General features: G+C 47.5%; 1 protein-coding gene across 1 annotated transcript in view; it reads right to left on the reverse strand.

The window, feature by feature from the left end:
• The window catches only part of KIAA0930 (KIAA0930 ortholog), an 84,590-nt gene that overhangs the window by 44,436 nt on the left and 23,867 nt on the right, over window positions 1–16,287 (reverse strand). The window contains exon 2 of the mRNA XM_054173846.1: window positions 1,799–1,947. Within this exon, the coding sequence (XP_054029821.1) occupies window positions 1,799–1,947 (149 nt within the window). The remainder of the gene's footprint in view (window positions 1–1,798; window positions 1,948–16,287) is intronic.

Below are 16,287 nucleotides of genomic sequence, written 5' to 3' on the forward strand. Positions count from 1 at the left end.
GCCAGGGGCTGACAGCTTAGCCAGCAGTTTGCTGTGGGGGACGGTGTCAAAGGCCTTGCTGAGGTCCAGGTAGACCACATCCACAGCCTGCCCCACATCCACCAGATGGGTCTCCTGATCATAGAAGGAGATCAGGTTGGAGAGGCAGGACCTGCCCTTCCTAAATCCATGTTGGCTGGACCTGAGCCCTTGGCCATCCTTCAGGTGCGCAGTTATTGCCGCCAGGATAATCTGCTCCATCACTTTCCCTGGCACTGAGGTCAGGCTGCCAGGCCTGGAGTTTCCAGGTTCCTCCATCCGTCCCTTCTTGTGGATGGGGACTACCTTGGCCAGTTTCAGTCACCTGGGACCTCTCCAGTGAGCCAGGACTGGAGAAAAATGATGGAGAGCGTCTTGGCAGCTCATCTGCCAGCTCTCTCAGCACCCTAGGATGGATCCCATCCGGTCCCATGGACTTGTGAGTGTCCAAGTGGCTCAGCAGGTCCCCTACTAATTCCTCATGGATTTCCAGGGCATCACACTGCTCCCTGACCCCATCACCCAGCTCAGGAGGCCACTGGTGCTGAACTCCTGCCTTGCTGTTGAAAATGGAGGCAAAGGAGGTGTTTAGGACCTCAGCCTTTTCCTCGTCTTCAGTCAGCGTGTTCCCCTCCAGGTCCAGTAAGGAGTGGAGGTTCTTCTTGCCCTTCTTTTTAGTGTTGATATATTTGTAACAATGCTTTTTATTGTCTTTGACAGAGGTGTTCAGCTTCAGTTCCAACTGGGCCTTTGCCTTTTTAATTTTTCTCCTGCATAATCTAACAACTTCCTTGAGCATACCTGGAGAAGCCTTCCCCTCCTTCCAAAGGTGATACAGCCTCTTTTTTCCCCCTAAATCCTCCAGGAGCTGCTTGCTCATCCAGGCCCAGAGCCTTCCCCACCGGCTCAAATCCTACTCTGCAAGGGTCACCCCTAAACCATATCCCCAAGCACCACATTCAAACCACCTTTAAACACATCCAGGGTTGGTGACTCAACCACCTCCCTCAGCAGTCCAGTCTAAACCTACCCAGTCATAGCTTGAGGCCATTCCCTCTTGTTCTATCACTAATTATCTGTGATAAGAGACCAGCACCAGCCTCTCCACAACATCCTTTCAGGTAGTTGCAGGCAGCAATGAGGTCTCCCCTCAGCCTCTTTTACAAACTAAACAGCCCCAGCTCCTTTGTCACTCTTCATCAGATTTATTCTCCAGGCCCTTCCCCAGCTTCCTTGTCCTCCTTCTGCACTGGCTCCAGCACCTCCACATCTCTCTCGTATTGAGGTGCCCAAAACTGAACACAGTACTCAAGGTGTGGCCTCACCAGAGCTGAGTCCCAGGGGACGCAGCATTTCTAATCCAAGCCAGGATGCCATTGGCTTTCTTGGCCACCTGGGCACACTGTTTGCTCATATTCATCTGCTTTTCAATTAGAACCCCCATGCCTCTTTCTGCCAGACAGCTTTCCAGCCACACTTCCCCAAGCCTGCAGCATTGCTTGGGGTTGTTGTGACCCAAGTGCAGGACCTGGCATTCGGCCTTGTTGAAGCTCATCCTGCTATTGCTGGCCCACTGATCAATCTATCCAAGTCCCTCTGCAGAGCCTCCCTACCCTCGTGCCGATCAACACTCCACCTAACTTGGTGTCAGCTGTGAAATTCCTTGATGACACTCTACGTCTTCATCAAGGTCATCAATAAAGGTGTTAAGCAGAAGCGGTCCAGAACACCATTCCTGCATCACCTTCCATCTCCCAGGTTGAAGCACACCATTACTCACCTTTTTCCCCTCTGTACTCTCCCCGCTGACGTAGGAGAGCTTCCGCCGGACATAGAAGAGCATGTCGTCTTGCCGGGGGGCCCACTTCTCCATGAAGTATGTTGAGAACATCCAAGTCCAGAACACAATACGGTCATCTTTGAAGCACCCTAAGGAACACACAAGCAAAGACAAGTAAGACTTGTGGAATATCTCATCTGATCGTGCTTGACATGACCCCCAATGCCTGTGCTACATGTGGTGCTGCTGAGCCAAGCTGCAGTAGCACTAAGCTTGCACAGCTCAGAGTAAAGATTTCCTACAGTGAACAATATAACCACCACTCAGCATGAAACCACCATGGCCATCCTGGGCCACTGCCAACCAAAATCACCTTCTGGCAACCAATCTGCCCCTGTGCACAACAAATGCAGATCAGGGAATGCCAGCGACGAGTGGTGTGAGCAATCTGGCAGTGCAGGCCTAGAGCCTGCCATGGTGCTAGGCCATGCTCAGCATAAGTGCAGAGCCAGCTAGCAGTGCACCAAACAGTGCTGTGCCTGCAGCACTGTAACTAAAACAAGACGCTGGTAGCTAGAAACATATCAAGTTATCTTGGGACAACAGGACATGCACCTGCATCAACAAACCTCGTGTGTCATCCATAGTTGGACCAATAATCTACAATAGTGTGATGTGTGGTCACTCATAGGGGACCGATGAGTCCATGCCAACAAGGCACACCAAGGTTATATCAATTGTAGCAGTTTCCTTGCTATGCACTTCTTTTCCTGCCTGTCCTATCTCTTTTCCTTCCATGCTTTACTGTGCCATGCTTTCACCATAGGCCTGAGCCATAGGCCTGCAATGCTGGAACAATAAAGGATCAATACCCGATCATATTGGTCAGCCGTATTGATTCCAAGAACCTCCGTCGTGGCCAAATCTGGCTAAAGGGGCTCACCAGGATATGGTGGCTACACCTGTGCCATGCAGAGCAAGAGGAGCGGTGCACTGAGTGAGAATACTTCAAAGAACTCCAGGAGTAACATCAAAGGCATGTAGTGCCAATACATGCTCTAGTTAATGATAGGAAGCCATCTGCGGCCTGCCCACACCTTTATTATGTACTCTCAGGAAGACTGGCCAATCCCTCAGACTCCAGTAGGTGATACCTTCCTTCAAGCAATACACACGAAGAACATACTCATGTAGGGGCAACTGTAATTCACCCTCTCTGACAAGGAGCAAACCCAGCTCTCATTCAAGGAAATGAAGAATTTTGAAGTCCTGAACCCACATTAAGCAACAAAAAGAGGAAGAACAGGTGAAATAGGAAGATGCAACAAAAGCCTTGCTCAAGGAGTCAGACAAAATGCATCAGCATCAGGAATAGTATGGCTGTTGACTTCTCATCAGGAAAAGGAGGCATAGTAGAGGTGACATTGCATGTTGTGAAGCTCTTCACAGAATCACCAAGGTTGGAAGAGACTTCAAAGATCATCGAGTCCAACCTGTCACCACAGACCTCATGACTAGACCAAGTGCCACATCCAATCCCCTCCTGAACCCCTCCAGGGATGGTGACTCCACCACCTCTCTGGGCAGCCCATCCCAATGGCCAATCTCTCTTTCTGTGAAGAACTTCTTCCTAACATCCAGCCTAAACCTCCCCTGGCACAGCTTCAGACTGTGTCCTCTTGTTCTGGTGTTAGCTGCCTGGGAGAAGAGACCAACCCCCACCTGGCTACAACCTCCCTTCAGGGAGTTGTAAGCAGCAAGAAGGTCTGCCCTGAGCCTCCTCTTCTCCAGGCTAAGCAACCCCATCTCCCTCAGCCTCTCCTCACAGGGCTGTGCTCCAAACCCCTCCCCAGCTTTGTTGCTCTTCTCTGGACACCTTTCAGCAACTCAACATCTTTCCTAAGCTGAGAAGCCCAGAACTGGACACAGGACTCAAGGTGTGGCCTAACCAGTGCAGTGTACAGGGGCAGAATGACCTCCCTGCTCCTGCTGGCCACACTGTTCCTGATGCAGGCCAGGATGCCATTGGCCTTCTTGGCCCCCTGGGCACACTGCTGCCTCATGTTCAGTTGGCTGTCAATCAGCACCCCCAGGTCCCTTTCTGCCTGGCTGCTCTCCAGCCACTCTGACCCCAGCCTGTAGCTCTGCATGGGGTTGTTGTGGCCAATGTGTAGAACCCGATAGGGTGAGGTAGGAGGACTTGTGTGTGTTTTCTGTCTTGCTGGGGAATGCAGGACAAACTAATTCACTTGTAATCAGTGTTAGTGCAAAGAGAAAACCAGGGGACAGAAGTGCTGCAGCAGCAAAGCTACTCTAGCACTGCAGCATAATACAGTGGCAAGAAAACCTGAAAAATCCCTTGCAGCAAATGTGGATGACTGTCAATTCAAAACTCTACCTGCCACAGAGTAGATGTAAAACCATCCTCTAAGCTTCAGGGATACTTGCTGCCATTGCTGTAATTAAAACCAGCCTAAGGATGCTCTAGCTGTTCTGAATGCAGCAGCTAAGGACTTTCCTTGAAGCCAAAACCATCCCAATCACTGCAACACAGCAGGAAGGATGGAGAACAGCACACAAGGAGAATTGGCCTTTAAAATCTATTATTAGATAGCACTAACTTGGAAGGGAGACAAGGAAATTTGTAATTGTAATCCAGACTCCTTCAAACTGGAGAACAGAGAAAAAAATACATTCCATTTTCAAGCCAGAACCTGTCAGATCCAGTATGTCCACTCAAGCTTACCTCCAACTCTTAGATACCCCAAAGCACAGCGTACCCAGCACACCTTTACAGTTACCTTAGTGGTCTACAGCATCTCACTGGAAACCTTCCAGCTTTGCTCAGAATAAACTTGGAACCTGCTTACAAAATCATTTTGGGTAGTTTTGAAGCTGTCAGGCTAACAGCCCAGCAGACAAAGTTACTCTTTTCAATAGACAGAAGAAAGCACAAAGCCTTAATTTCACACCCTGCTGCTGTGGGGCCTCAGCTGTACTCAGCATAGTAGGGCACAGAGAGAAGTACTGCTCCCATTACATGCCACCCACCCAGTAAGTGGGCAGGCTCAGCTTGCAGTTGGACTGCTGATGACCTTAACTCTCTGCTACCATTCTCAACACTGCTTTTACCCAGCCTGGCAAGGACTGAGATCAGAACCAGAAGGCAGTTTTTCATATCCCAGACAATCACGAGCTGGCAGAGGTGTCTATCACATTGGCCCATCACCCTTTGCAGCACACTCAGAAGGTGTGCACACACACACATACTCTACTGGAAGGCCCTTAATACAACACCTGTCATTTAAAAGCCCTTCAATCTTTGATTTCAGTAGTCAGGGAGGCCATTTAAAGATGCTAAATTGTATTTTTGAGAGAGCAGAATTTGTGCCTTCTGCAACACCAGAATTAGATGATATTTGCAAAGGAACCAATTTCCATCTATAGTTGAGAGCATGTAGCAAGACAGCATCCTGAAAACACTCCTCCCCTAGCCAATTCTGCTTCTAAATTCATAAAATGGAATTAAGAGTTCAGATTATAAATCTTAAATTTGATTATATAATTACGAGACCTTTGCCACGAATAAATCCTAATTACAACAATTTACTAAGATGATTCCTTTACATGGATTTTTACCCTCATTAGAAGCAAGACTTATGCCAGCTATCATGGAATAAATGCCCTTCTTTTCACCTATTAGATTTTTACAGAGAGCATTCATCTCAGGGAATGGATTCCAGATCCATATGAGAAGTTGTGGATTTATTATTTTTTCTTAATTAATGCTTTTCAGAAAAATCAATGGATAAAGAGAAATGCCAATGCATCCTTCTGCTTCAGAGGAATAGAAGAAAAGACTTCACATTCAGTGAGCAATTATTTTTTCAGCATGTACCACTCAAAGCTTAGAGGAACAATAATTTCAGCTAGAAAGGGTTTCATCCTATGCTTTTACTCCTCTAGCCTGCCATGAGCTATTCTTAATTGTGAAACATGAGCCTCATTCCATCCAATTCTACCAGTGTTATCCTCTGTAAAATGAGCATCCTTAGATGTTTAAGGATTAATAAAATGCTTCTGAAGAGCTTTACAAGCCCAGCAAGGAAAGCAAACTAGAGTTCTAAGGAATTCACACCACATTTATTTTTTAGGGTTGAGTACTCTGCAAGGATAGTATGAGAAGTGCTTCATACAGATTAAAGCTACCTTTGCAACAGTTACAGCGATGAATGTGTAAAATCAGAATGGACACTCTCTGTCCAGTAATAATTGCCAGCCAGTCAGATCATAAGAAAAATAATGTTCAGTCACAGAATAACAGAATGGTAGGGGCTGGAAGGGACTTCTGAAGATCATCTAGTTTAACCTCCCTGATAAAGCAGGTTCACCTAGAGCACAGAATCACAGAATCAACAAGGTAGGAAAAGACCTCAAAGATCATCAAGTCCAACCTGTCACCACAGACCTCATGACTACTAAACCATGGCACCAAGTGCCACATCCAATCCCCTCTTGAACACCTCCAGGGATGGGGACTCCATCACCTCCCTGGGCAGCACATTCCAATGGTTAACAACTCTCTCAGTGAAGAACTTTCTCCTCACCTCCAGCCTAAACTTCCTCTGGTGCAGCTTGAGACTGTGTCCTCTTGTTCTGGTGCTGGTTGCCTGGGAGAAGAGACCAACCCCCACCTGGCTACAACCTTCCTTCAGGTAGTTGTAGAGAGCAAGGAGGTCTCCCCTGAGCCTCCTCTTCTCCAGGCTAAACAATCCCAGCTCCCTCAGCCTCTCCTCATAGGGCTGTGCTCAAGGCCTCTCCCCAGCCTCGTTGCCCTTCTCTGGACACATTCAAGAGTCTCAATGTCCTTCTTAAACTGAGGGGCCCAGAACTAGAACCTTCTTCTTCCTCTCACCCTAAAAATGGAGGTAATTATTCTCCTATACCATCAGGTGTTGCATGCACACATCCATTTACACAATATAAAGAGGATAAGCAGAAAATAAAGAGGAAAACGTTAATTTTATAATAAATACAGCACATGCTTCTATGCTGACAGAGAGTCATTCACAAGGAGGATGGATGGAAGATCATTTGAAGCTGAAAGAATAGGAACAGTCTAAACCAAACAAGTGTTGTTGTTCTTCCCTTTCTTTCCATGGGCATTTTAAGAATACACCCTCTATCATGCTTTCAAACACACACAGATTAGACATTTTGAAAGTATTATAATAGATTTAAACCTTGGCTTCATAGCATATCTATAAGGGACCCAACAGAATTTGAGCTTCAAGCATTGAGTCATCAATATTAAAAGGCTGAGAAAACCATTGGGCCAATTAATCCTATGTGTGCTGCGCCATACTTGCTCATTTGCCAATAGATGACGTCACCTCTCTCATATTTATCACCCTCTCTACACAGGAGTAAATGGTAGGCATCACTAAGAATCAATATGCAGTTTCACTGCACACCTCGAATTTACAGCCTGTTCTCTACAGATAATTGACTCAAAGGCCCAAAATAACATCAGCCAGAAGCTGTTGCTTGGATCAAAGACAAACGCGGTCCTCTGTGCGGAGAGGGAAAGATAAACACATTTCTACATTCAGCTATAGACTTTAAAGTCTTCCTTGAAGCCTTGTGCCTAAGTCTCAGGCTGAACTATGAACAACTCCACAAAATAACAGGTCCAAAACACTTGAGATTCAGAGAAACCAAGCTCCTTTTCAACTGGTAACTTCAGTTGCCTAAAACATAAAAATGACTCAGAGCTGACTAAAAAGAAGTTGTGGCTAAGTCTTATGATGAACTGAACAACAGTGCATGCAATATAACTCTGTGATCTTTAGAACAATTTAACCTACCCAGTAATAGCTTCCTCCCCTACACCCCAGAGTTTTAACATTGAAACCCTATGATCAAGTCAAGCCATGGTTACAGTGATGCCATTTCACGCTCCGGACTTGTAAAGCACCTGTCAATCTATTCTCTATCATCTACTCCCTACTTGCAAAGTGATGCAACTAAACCACTCTTGGATCACAACAACATCAAAGAAGGAAATTCCACAGTGAAAAATTCCAAACTTTTCATTCTGAGGACCAAAGTATAACCTTTCAGTGTATTTAGAATAGACTAGAATAGAATAGACCAGACCAGGATGGAAGAGACCTTTGAGATCATCGAGTCCAACCTATCATCCAACACCATCTAATCAACTAAACCCATGGCACCAAGCACCCTATCAAGTCTCCTCCTGAACACCTCCAGTGATGGAGACTCCAGCACCTCCCTGGGCAGCACATTCCAATGGCCAATCACTCTCTCTGTGAATAACTTCTTCCTAACATCCAGCCCAAACCTCCCCTGGCACAGCTTGAGACTGTGTCCTCTTGTTCTGGTGTTAGCTGCCTGGGAGAAGAGACCAACCCCCTCCTGGCTACAACCTCCCTTCAGGTAGTTGTAGGCAGCAAGGAGGTCTCCTCTGAGCCTCCTCTTCTCCAGGATAAGCAACCCCAGCTCCCTCAGCCTCTCCTCACAGGGCTGTGCTCCAAACCCCTCCCCAGCTTTGTTGCCCTTCTCTGGACTCGTTCCAGCAAGTCAACCTCTTTCCTAAACTGAGGGGCCCAGAACTGGACACAGGACTCAAGGTGTGGCCGAACCAGTGCAGTGTACAGGGGCAGAATGACCTCCCTGCTCCTGCTGGCCACACTGCTCCTGATACAGGCCAGGATGCCATTGGCCTTCTTGGCCACCTGGGCACACTGCTGACTCATGTTCAGTCTACTATCAACCAGCACCCCCAGGTCCCTCTCTGCCTGGCTGCTCTCAGCCACTCTGACCCCAGCCTGTAGCTCTGCATGGGGTTGCTGAGGCCAATGTGTATGCTGACTAAAAGAAAACAAGCTGAAACTGAAGCATGCCCCATCCCTACTTCAGTATCATTCCGTGAGCTCTGAGATAATATTCCTAGACCTTACACAGTCCTTTCTGCTTGACACTTGTATAGATGTCAGGAAATGTGCAGCATCCTCACATACAAACGCTTCAACTTGGCAAGTTTGCATGCTCTGCCACTGGTTGCCAGGACATGTCAATACTACTTCCCATTCCCAGCACAGATGTGATACTAGACTACGTGTCAGCTCTTCACAGCCTGAAAAGCCAAAATTCATTACACTCAGGCTGCAAAGGATACAAAAGGATAACCCTTCCATCTCTTTGTCTTCTTGGTTGGTTGTTTTTCCTTTCCTTGTAACCCTCTATCTGTGAGACTAAGCCAGAACCAAGCTTTCTTTCCAAACTTAGTATAGGTAACTGCTCCAATATCTAAACCAGACTCAGATTTTATTGAACACTGATTGAATGTTACCTGGGTTCGTCTGAAGCAGTGTATTAATAGAATACCAACTGTGATAGAATCATAGAATAGTTTTGGTTGGAAAAGGTGAGGACACCATCAACAAGCAGGTAAGTGACAGGGAAGAGCCCTCAACACAAGCCTGCTTGCTAAACAGCCAAAATAAACTACAGAGAATCATAGAACAAATTAGACTGGAAGTGACCCTTGAAGGTCATCTTGTCCAGCCCCCCTGCACTGAGCAAGGACATGCCCAACTAGATCAGGTTGCTCAGGGCACAGTCAAGTTCAACCTTGAATGCCTTCAGGGATGGGGCCTCTACCACATCCGTGGGCAACCCATTCCAGTATTTCACTACCCACTATTATATGATGCACAGCAACAGGTATTCTGTTGGTAAGTTGCCCTGCAGCCAGTGTAACCTACCCTCAGTTAACATAGCAAGATAGGACTACAACACAAACAATATGGCCTGCATTAGGCATAGTGTGGCCAGCAGGAGCAGGGAAGTCATTCTGCCCCTGTACTCAACACTGGTCAGGCCACACCTTGAGTCCTGTGTCCAGTTCTGGGCCCCTCAGTTTAAGAAGGACATTGAGACACTTGAATGTGTCCAGAGAAGGGCAACAAGGCTGGGGAGAGGCCTTGAGCACAGCCCTGTGAGGAGAGGCTGAGGGAGCTGGGGTTGTTTAGCCTGGAGGAGGCCTCAGGGGAGACCTTCTTGCTCTCTACAACTACCTGAAAAGAGGTTGTAGCCAGGTCGGGGCTGGTCTCTTCTCCCAGGCAACCAGCACCAGAACAAGAGGACACAGCCTCAAGCTGTGCCAGGGGAAGTTTAGGCTGGAGGTGAGGAGAAAGTTCTTCACTGAGTGAGTTGTTAGACATTGGAATGTGCTGCCCAGGGAGGTGGTGGAGTCACCACCCCTGGAGGTGTTCAAAAAAAGATTGGATGGCACTTGGAGCCATGGTTTAGTTGTCATGAGGTGTTAGGTATTAGGTAATAGGTTGGACTTGATGATCTCTGAGGTCTTTTCTGACCTGGCTGATTCTGTGATTCTGTAATAAAAAAAGAATTGGAACATGATTCATCTGACATCTTTTAACTTCACTTTGTTGGTTTTCTCCCCACAAAGCCCTGATTTCTGGTACTATTGCAAAGTGAAAGCCATATCCATTCACCTACCCTGGACATCAACAAGCAGCTTCCTCTGTATTGTGTGAGACCATGCACCAAACACCACGGAAATGGCTGCACATTTTGGGGAAAGGGTGGAATCAACCATCAGGCTTTGAATGCCATTTTGACACAGATACTTCTGGCTACATAGAATGAATTAATTCAATCAATTATCACCAAGTTTCCGAACACCTGAAAGATCAAGGCAAAAAACCACCCAAAATCTAATGTAAGAAGGGGAGAATTTAGTATTGAAAGCCATAGATGCATCATTATTGTACATTTCAGCAGAGCTCAGAAATGCCAGGCATTTCCCTGAAAGCCATCTGCTGAGCCAACAAGAGAAACAAAGTCTTTCTGGTTTTACTGCTAGCAAGGAGGCCACCTTCTCTGGCTTCTGGGGAGGCAAGAACTTCATTCCATTAAAGAACACACCTAAGCAAGTGTATCTGAGGAAGTGGGTGGAGGTTTGGGCAAAAAGGCACACTGGAAAAAGAAATATGAGAGTAGGGATAAACAGCTTCTGCTTTGCTAAAGAGGGGAGAGGGAGGGAAAAAAAAGATACCATAAAGACCCAGCCAACGTGCTTCCCAAATGGAAAAGCTCAGTTCATAACTCTTCCCCCAGCCAGCTTTCTTTTGTGTAGGAATCTGACATCTTGATACCTTTGGCATATGCTTTTTTTTAGTGCAGGGAAAAAATCATAATTAAAAAGAAGCTTCCTTGACAGTGTATCAGTTGTCAAGCTGTCAGGATGACTAACATCCACATCACTGCCACAGCTACTACTGCTGTCCTGCCAAATTAAACTAGGGAAAAGGAAACAGTAAAAATCATGCTGAAAGAAGACTCCCAGATAGAAAAAGAAAATGGAATGGAATGGAATGGAATGGAATGGAATGGAATGGAATGGAATGGAATGGAATGGAATGGAATGGAATGGACCAGGTTGGAAGAGACCTTTAAGAACATCAAGTGCGACCTATCATCCAACACCACCTAATCAACTAAACCATGGCACCAAGCACCCTATCAAGTCTCCTCCTGAACACCTCCAGTGATGGTGACTCCACCACCTCCCTGGGCAGCACATTCCAGTGGCCCATCTCTTTTTCTATGAAGAACTTCTTCCGAACATCCAGCCTAAACCTCCCCTGGCACAGCTTGAGACTGTGTCCCCTTGTTCTGCTACTGGTTGCCTGGGAGAAGAGACCAACCCCCACCTGGCTACAACCTCCCTTTAGGTAGTTGTAGGCAGCAATAAGGTCTGCCCTGAGCCTCCTCTTCTCCAGGCTAAGCAACCCCAGCTCCCTCAGTCTCTCCTCACAGGGCTGTGCTCCAAACCCCTCCTCAGCTTTGTTGCCCTTCTCTGGACACCTTTCAGCAACTCAACATCTTACTCAAACTGAGGGGCCCAGAACTGGACACAGAACTCAAGGTGTGGCCTAACCAGTGCAGTGTACAAGGGCAGAATGACCTCCCTGCTCCTGCTGGCCACACTGTTCCTGATGCAGGCCAGGATGTCATTGGCCTTCTTGGCCTCCTGGGCACACTGCAGGCTCATGTTCAGCCTACCATCGACCAGTACCCCCAGGTCCCTCACTGCCTGGCTGCTCTCCAGCCACTCTGACCCCAGCCTGTGGCACTGCATGGGGTTGCTGTGGCCAATGTGTAGAACCTGGCACTTGGATGTGTTCAATCTCATGCCCTTGGACTCTGCCCATCTGTCCAGCCTGGCAAGGTCGCTCTGCAAAGCCTCTCTACCCTCCAGCAGATCAACTCCTGCCCCCAGCTTGGTGTCATCTGCAAATTTACTGATGATGGACTCAATGCCCTCATCCAGATCATCAATAAAGATATTGAAGAGCTTGGGGCCCAGCACTGATCCCTGGGGCACACCACAAGGTGAGTATGAAATTCTCTCTCCCCTAAATATTAACATGGATAATTGTGATGTATCTGGACAATAAATTGCCACGAGGAAGACACTTGGTCGAATTTTGCACAGTTAGCATAATGAAGAAAAGCAGAAGAAAAAAAATCCACAGCCTTCCCCTTGTGGCAATGCCAGCAATGAGCAGTGTGAGCAATCTGGCAGTGCAGGCCTAGAGCCTGACATGGTGCTAGGCCATGCTCAACATAAGTGCAGAGCCAGCTAGCAGTGCACCAAACAGTGCTGTGCCTGCAGCATGTAACTAAAACAAGGCACTGGTAGCTATAAACACAGCAAGTTATCTTGGGACAACAGGACATGCACCTGCATCAACAAACCTCACGTGTCATCAGTAGTTGGACCAATAATCTATAACAGTGTGATGCGTGGTCACTCACAGGGAACCAATGAGTCCATGCCAACGAGGCACTCCAAGTTTATGTAAGTTGTAGCAGTTCCCTTGCTAGGCACTTCTGCCTTTCCTATCCCTTCTTCCATCCTTTACTTTACTGTGCTATACTCACACCATAGGCCTGCAATACTGGAACAATAAAGGAACAATACTCGATCATATTGGTCAGCTGTATTGACTCCAATCTCCATCGTCGTCTGTATTCCCCTAGCACAGCACTACATGGATCACTAGCACCAGTGCCTTCTTTCTCTCATGGACACACACAAGGAAACTCCAAATACATTCAGAAAAAATGCAGAGGTTGTCATCTGTGCCTGATGCTTCCTTGTCTATCACTAATTACTCTTGTCAGAGCAGGAACGGCAGAACAGGTGCTGAATTCACACCTCAACAGCTGCAGCTCACAACATTAGCATGACTATACTGCAACCTCTGCTATGGAGGCAATCATCTTCAGCAGACAGCAGGGTGGACACAGCTGGGGCTGGCAGCATCTGAGATCTTCTCAGTGTGAGTCTGGTGATCATCTGCTACCTGTCTTTTCATGTTAACTACAGGTATTTCTCCTCTTGAATCCCGAGATGGTAATCTGACTCCTAAGTAGTGCTTACAGGAGAGAGCTGGGAAATTAAAGGCACTGAGCTAACAGAATAATGACACTCAACATTATCCCAGCAAGAAAAAGTGAGATCTCTAGTTTATCCAGAAAACAGCTGTAGATGAGCCAAGAAATCCATAGAAGGGTGTGTAAACCAGCTGCAGTCAACCAAGTTCTGGTTTCAAGGAAATCCATCCCTACACACTGTACTACAAAGCTGTGTACTTACAAACTGTGCCAGGGGAAGTTTAGGCTGGAGGTGAGGAGAAAGTTCTTCACAGAGAGTTGTTAGAATGTGCTGCCCAGGGAGGTGGTGGAGTTCCCATCCCTGGAGGTGCTCAAGAGGGGATTGGATGTGGCACTTGATGCCATGGTTTAGTGGTCATGAGGTGCTGGGTGACAGGTTGGATTTGAGGTCTTTTCCAACCTGATTGATTCTATGACTGAAATTCAGAAGTCACCCCACAGGTCAGTAAGCTCCTACCAAGTCTGTGGCTCAATACCAGTGAAATTATCTGGAGAGAATGAGAATGGAAAGATGCTGCTCGCTTGTGGTGTGTTGAAGTTTCCCCCAGCATTAATTCTAGCCAGACTAACTCAGAAGCAAATGAAGCTGTGTTTACAAGAAAAAAACTACACTGTACAATGGAATGCAATGAATATGTACAGGGGCAGGAGTTGATCTGCTGGAGGGTAGAGAGGCTCTGCAGAGGGACCTCGACAGGCTGACAGATGGGCAGAGTCCAAGGGCATGAGATTGAACACATCCAAGTGCCAGGTTCTGCACATTGGCCACAACAACCCCATGCAGTGCTACAGGCTGGGGTCAGAGTGGCTGGAGAGCAGCCAGGCAGAGAGGGACCTGGGGGTGCTGGTCCCTGGTAGGCTGAACATGAGGCAGCAGTGTACCCAGGCAGCCAGGAGGGCCAATGGCATCCTGGCCTGTATCAAGAACAGTGTGGCCAGCAGGAGCAGGGAGGTCATTCTGCCCCTGTACACTGCACTGGTTAGGCCACACCTCAAGTCCCGTGTCCAGATCTGGGCCCCTCAGTTTAGGAAGGAGGCTGACTTGCTGGAATGTGGCCAGAGAAGGGCAACAAAGTTGGGGAGGGGCTTGGAGCACAGCCCTGTGAGGAGAGGCTGAGGGAGCTGGGGTTGCTTAGCCTGGAGAAGAAGAGACTCAGGGGTGACCTTATTGCTGTCTACAACTACCTGAAGGGAGGCTGTAGTCAGACAGAGGTTAGTCTCTTCTCCCAGGCAACCAGCACCAGAATAAGAGGACACAGTCTCAGGCTGTGCCAGGGGAGGTTTAGGCTGGAGGTTAGGAGGAAGTTTTACACAGAGAGAGTGATTGCCTATTGGAATGGACTGCCCGGGGAGGTGGTGGGGTCGCCATCACTGGAGGTGTTCAGGAGGAGGCTTGACAGGATGCTTGGTGCCATGGTTTAGTTGATTAGGTGGTGGTGGATGATAGGTTGGGCTCGATGATCTTGAAGGTCTCTTCCAACCTGGTTTATTCTATTCTATTCTAAAATATACAATATTATACAGATATTTACTATTAGCAAACAACACAGAACCCACCCTGGTCCAAAAAGATACCAGGGAAGCTGCTCCACTGCCCACCCCCCAGGAAAAAAACCAACCTTCCAACCCCCCCTGTACCAGGGAGATAGAGAAGCTGGGAGAAAGCAGTGTGTTAGCTTGTCTCAAGGTCAGCCAGAAGCATTATCTTCTCCCAGGCAAAGCAGAACAGCCAAGATTGGAGGAGAAGAGAAAAGGAATGAAAAGGGAAGTGAAATGTGAGGAATTGAAATGATACAGCTTCTCTTATCCCAGACTTTCACCCAATGAATTTGCTCAGAATAATCTTCTGTTCTCCTTTCTACACCCAGTAATGATTCATTTATATTTTTTGACTTCTCTGCTCAAAATCTGCAGCTAAATTTTAAAGGCATAGCCTAAACCTACCACACCACTCTCTCCTAACAAAAGGCAGAAACCCATCAGCCCCACTTGACTCTGGGAGAATGAGCTTCCTTCCTCCTTGTCATTGGCTTCAGAACACACCCCAGCACAGATGTGGCATCCCAGACGGGGCTCCCACAAAAACACACAGCCATCCAGGTCTCAGGCTGCAGTGAGTGCCTGCACCTTTCCATGGCAGAAAGTGGCAATGGTGAGAACAGTTTTGTGCCTTGTGACCAGCTGGATGATCTGCTCAGTCTGGTGGCAGTGTGGCAAGAGTAAGTAGAAAGGTTAAGAAGCATCAGGGAGGCTACACAAGAGAGAGTAGCGGAGCCAAGCTCTGCCCTTCCCGAGACAGAAACAGGAGCACTCGCTAGAAAATACCCAGAAAATACCCCCAAAATCAAGGAGATCAGACCATATCTTGGGCTACATCAAAACAAGCATGCCCAACAGGTCAAGGGATATGATTCTACCACTCTACTCCATTCTAGTGAGACCTCATGTGGCATACTGTGTCCAGCTCTGGAGTCCTCAGTACCTGAAAGACGTGGACCTGTTGGAGGTGGTACAGAGGAGAGCCACAACAATCAGAGGGCTGGAGAGCCTCTCCTATAAAGAATTGTGGTTGCTCAGCCTGGAGAACAAAAGGGTCCAGGAAGACTGTCAGTATTAAAAGGGTCCTATAGGGAAGATGGGGACAATCTTTTAGCAGGGCCTGTTGCAACAGGACAAGGGGTAATGGTTTTAAATTAAAAGAGGGGAGATGTTTTTGCCCAGGGAGGTGGTGTGGCCCACCCCTGGAGATATTCAAGGCCATACTTGATGGGGCTTTGAGCAACCTGCTGATCTCCCTGCATATGGCAGGGAGTTTGGACAAGATGCCCTCCAGAGGTCCCTTTCAACTCAGTGCATTCTGTGATCATAATTTGCACTGAACAAAACACTTTAGAGAAACGCATCGTCTTCCTCTTACCACCCAGTTGTCGTTGAGTATATTATCTTATGATAAGAGAGGTAAGAAAAGGGGTAGG

Source organism: Dryobates pubescens, chromosome 27 (genome assembly GCF_014839835.1).
Source record: "Dryobates pubescens isolate bDryPub1 chromosome 27, bDryPub1.pri, whole genome shotgun sequence".
NCBI classification, from domain to species: domain Eukaryota; kingdom Metazoa; phylum Chordata; class Aves; order Piciformes; family Picidae; genus Dryobates; species Dryobates pubescens.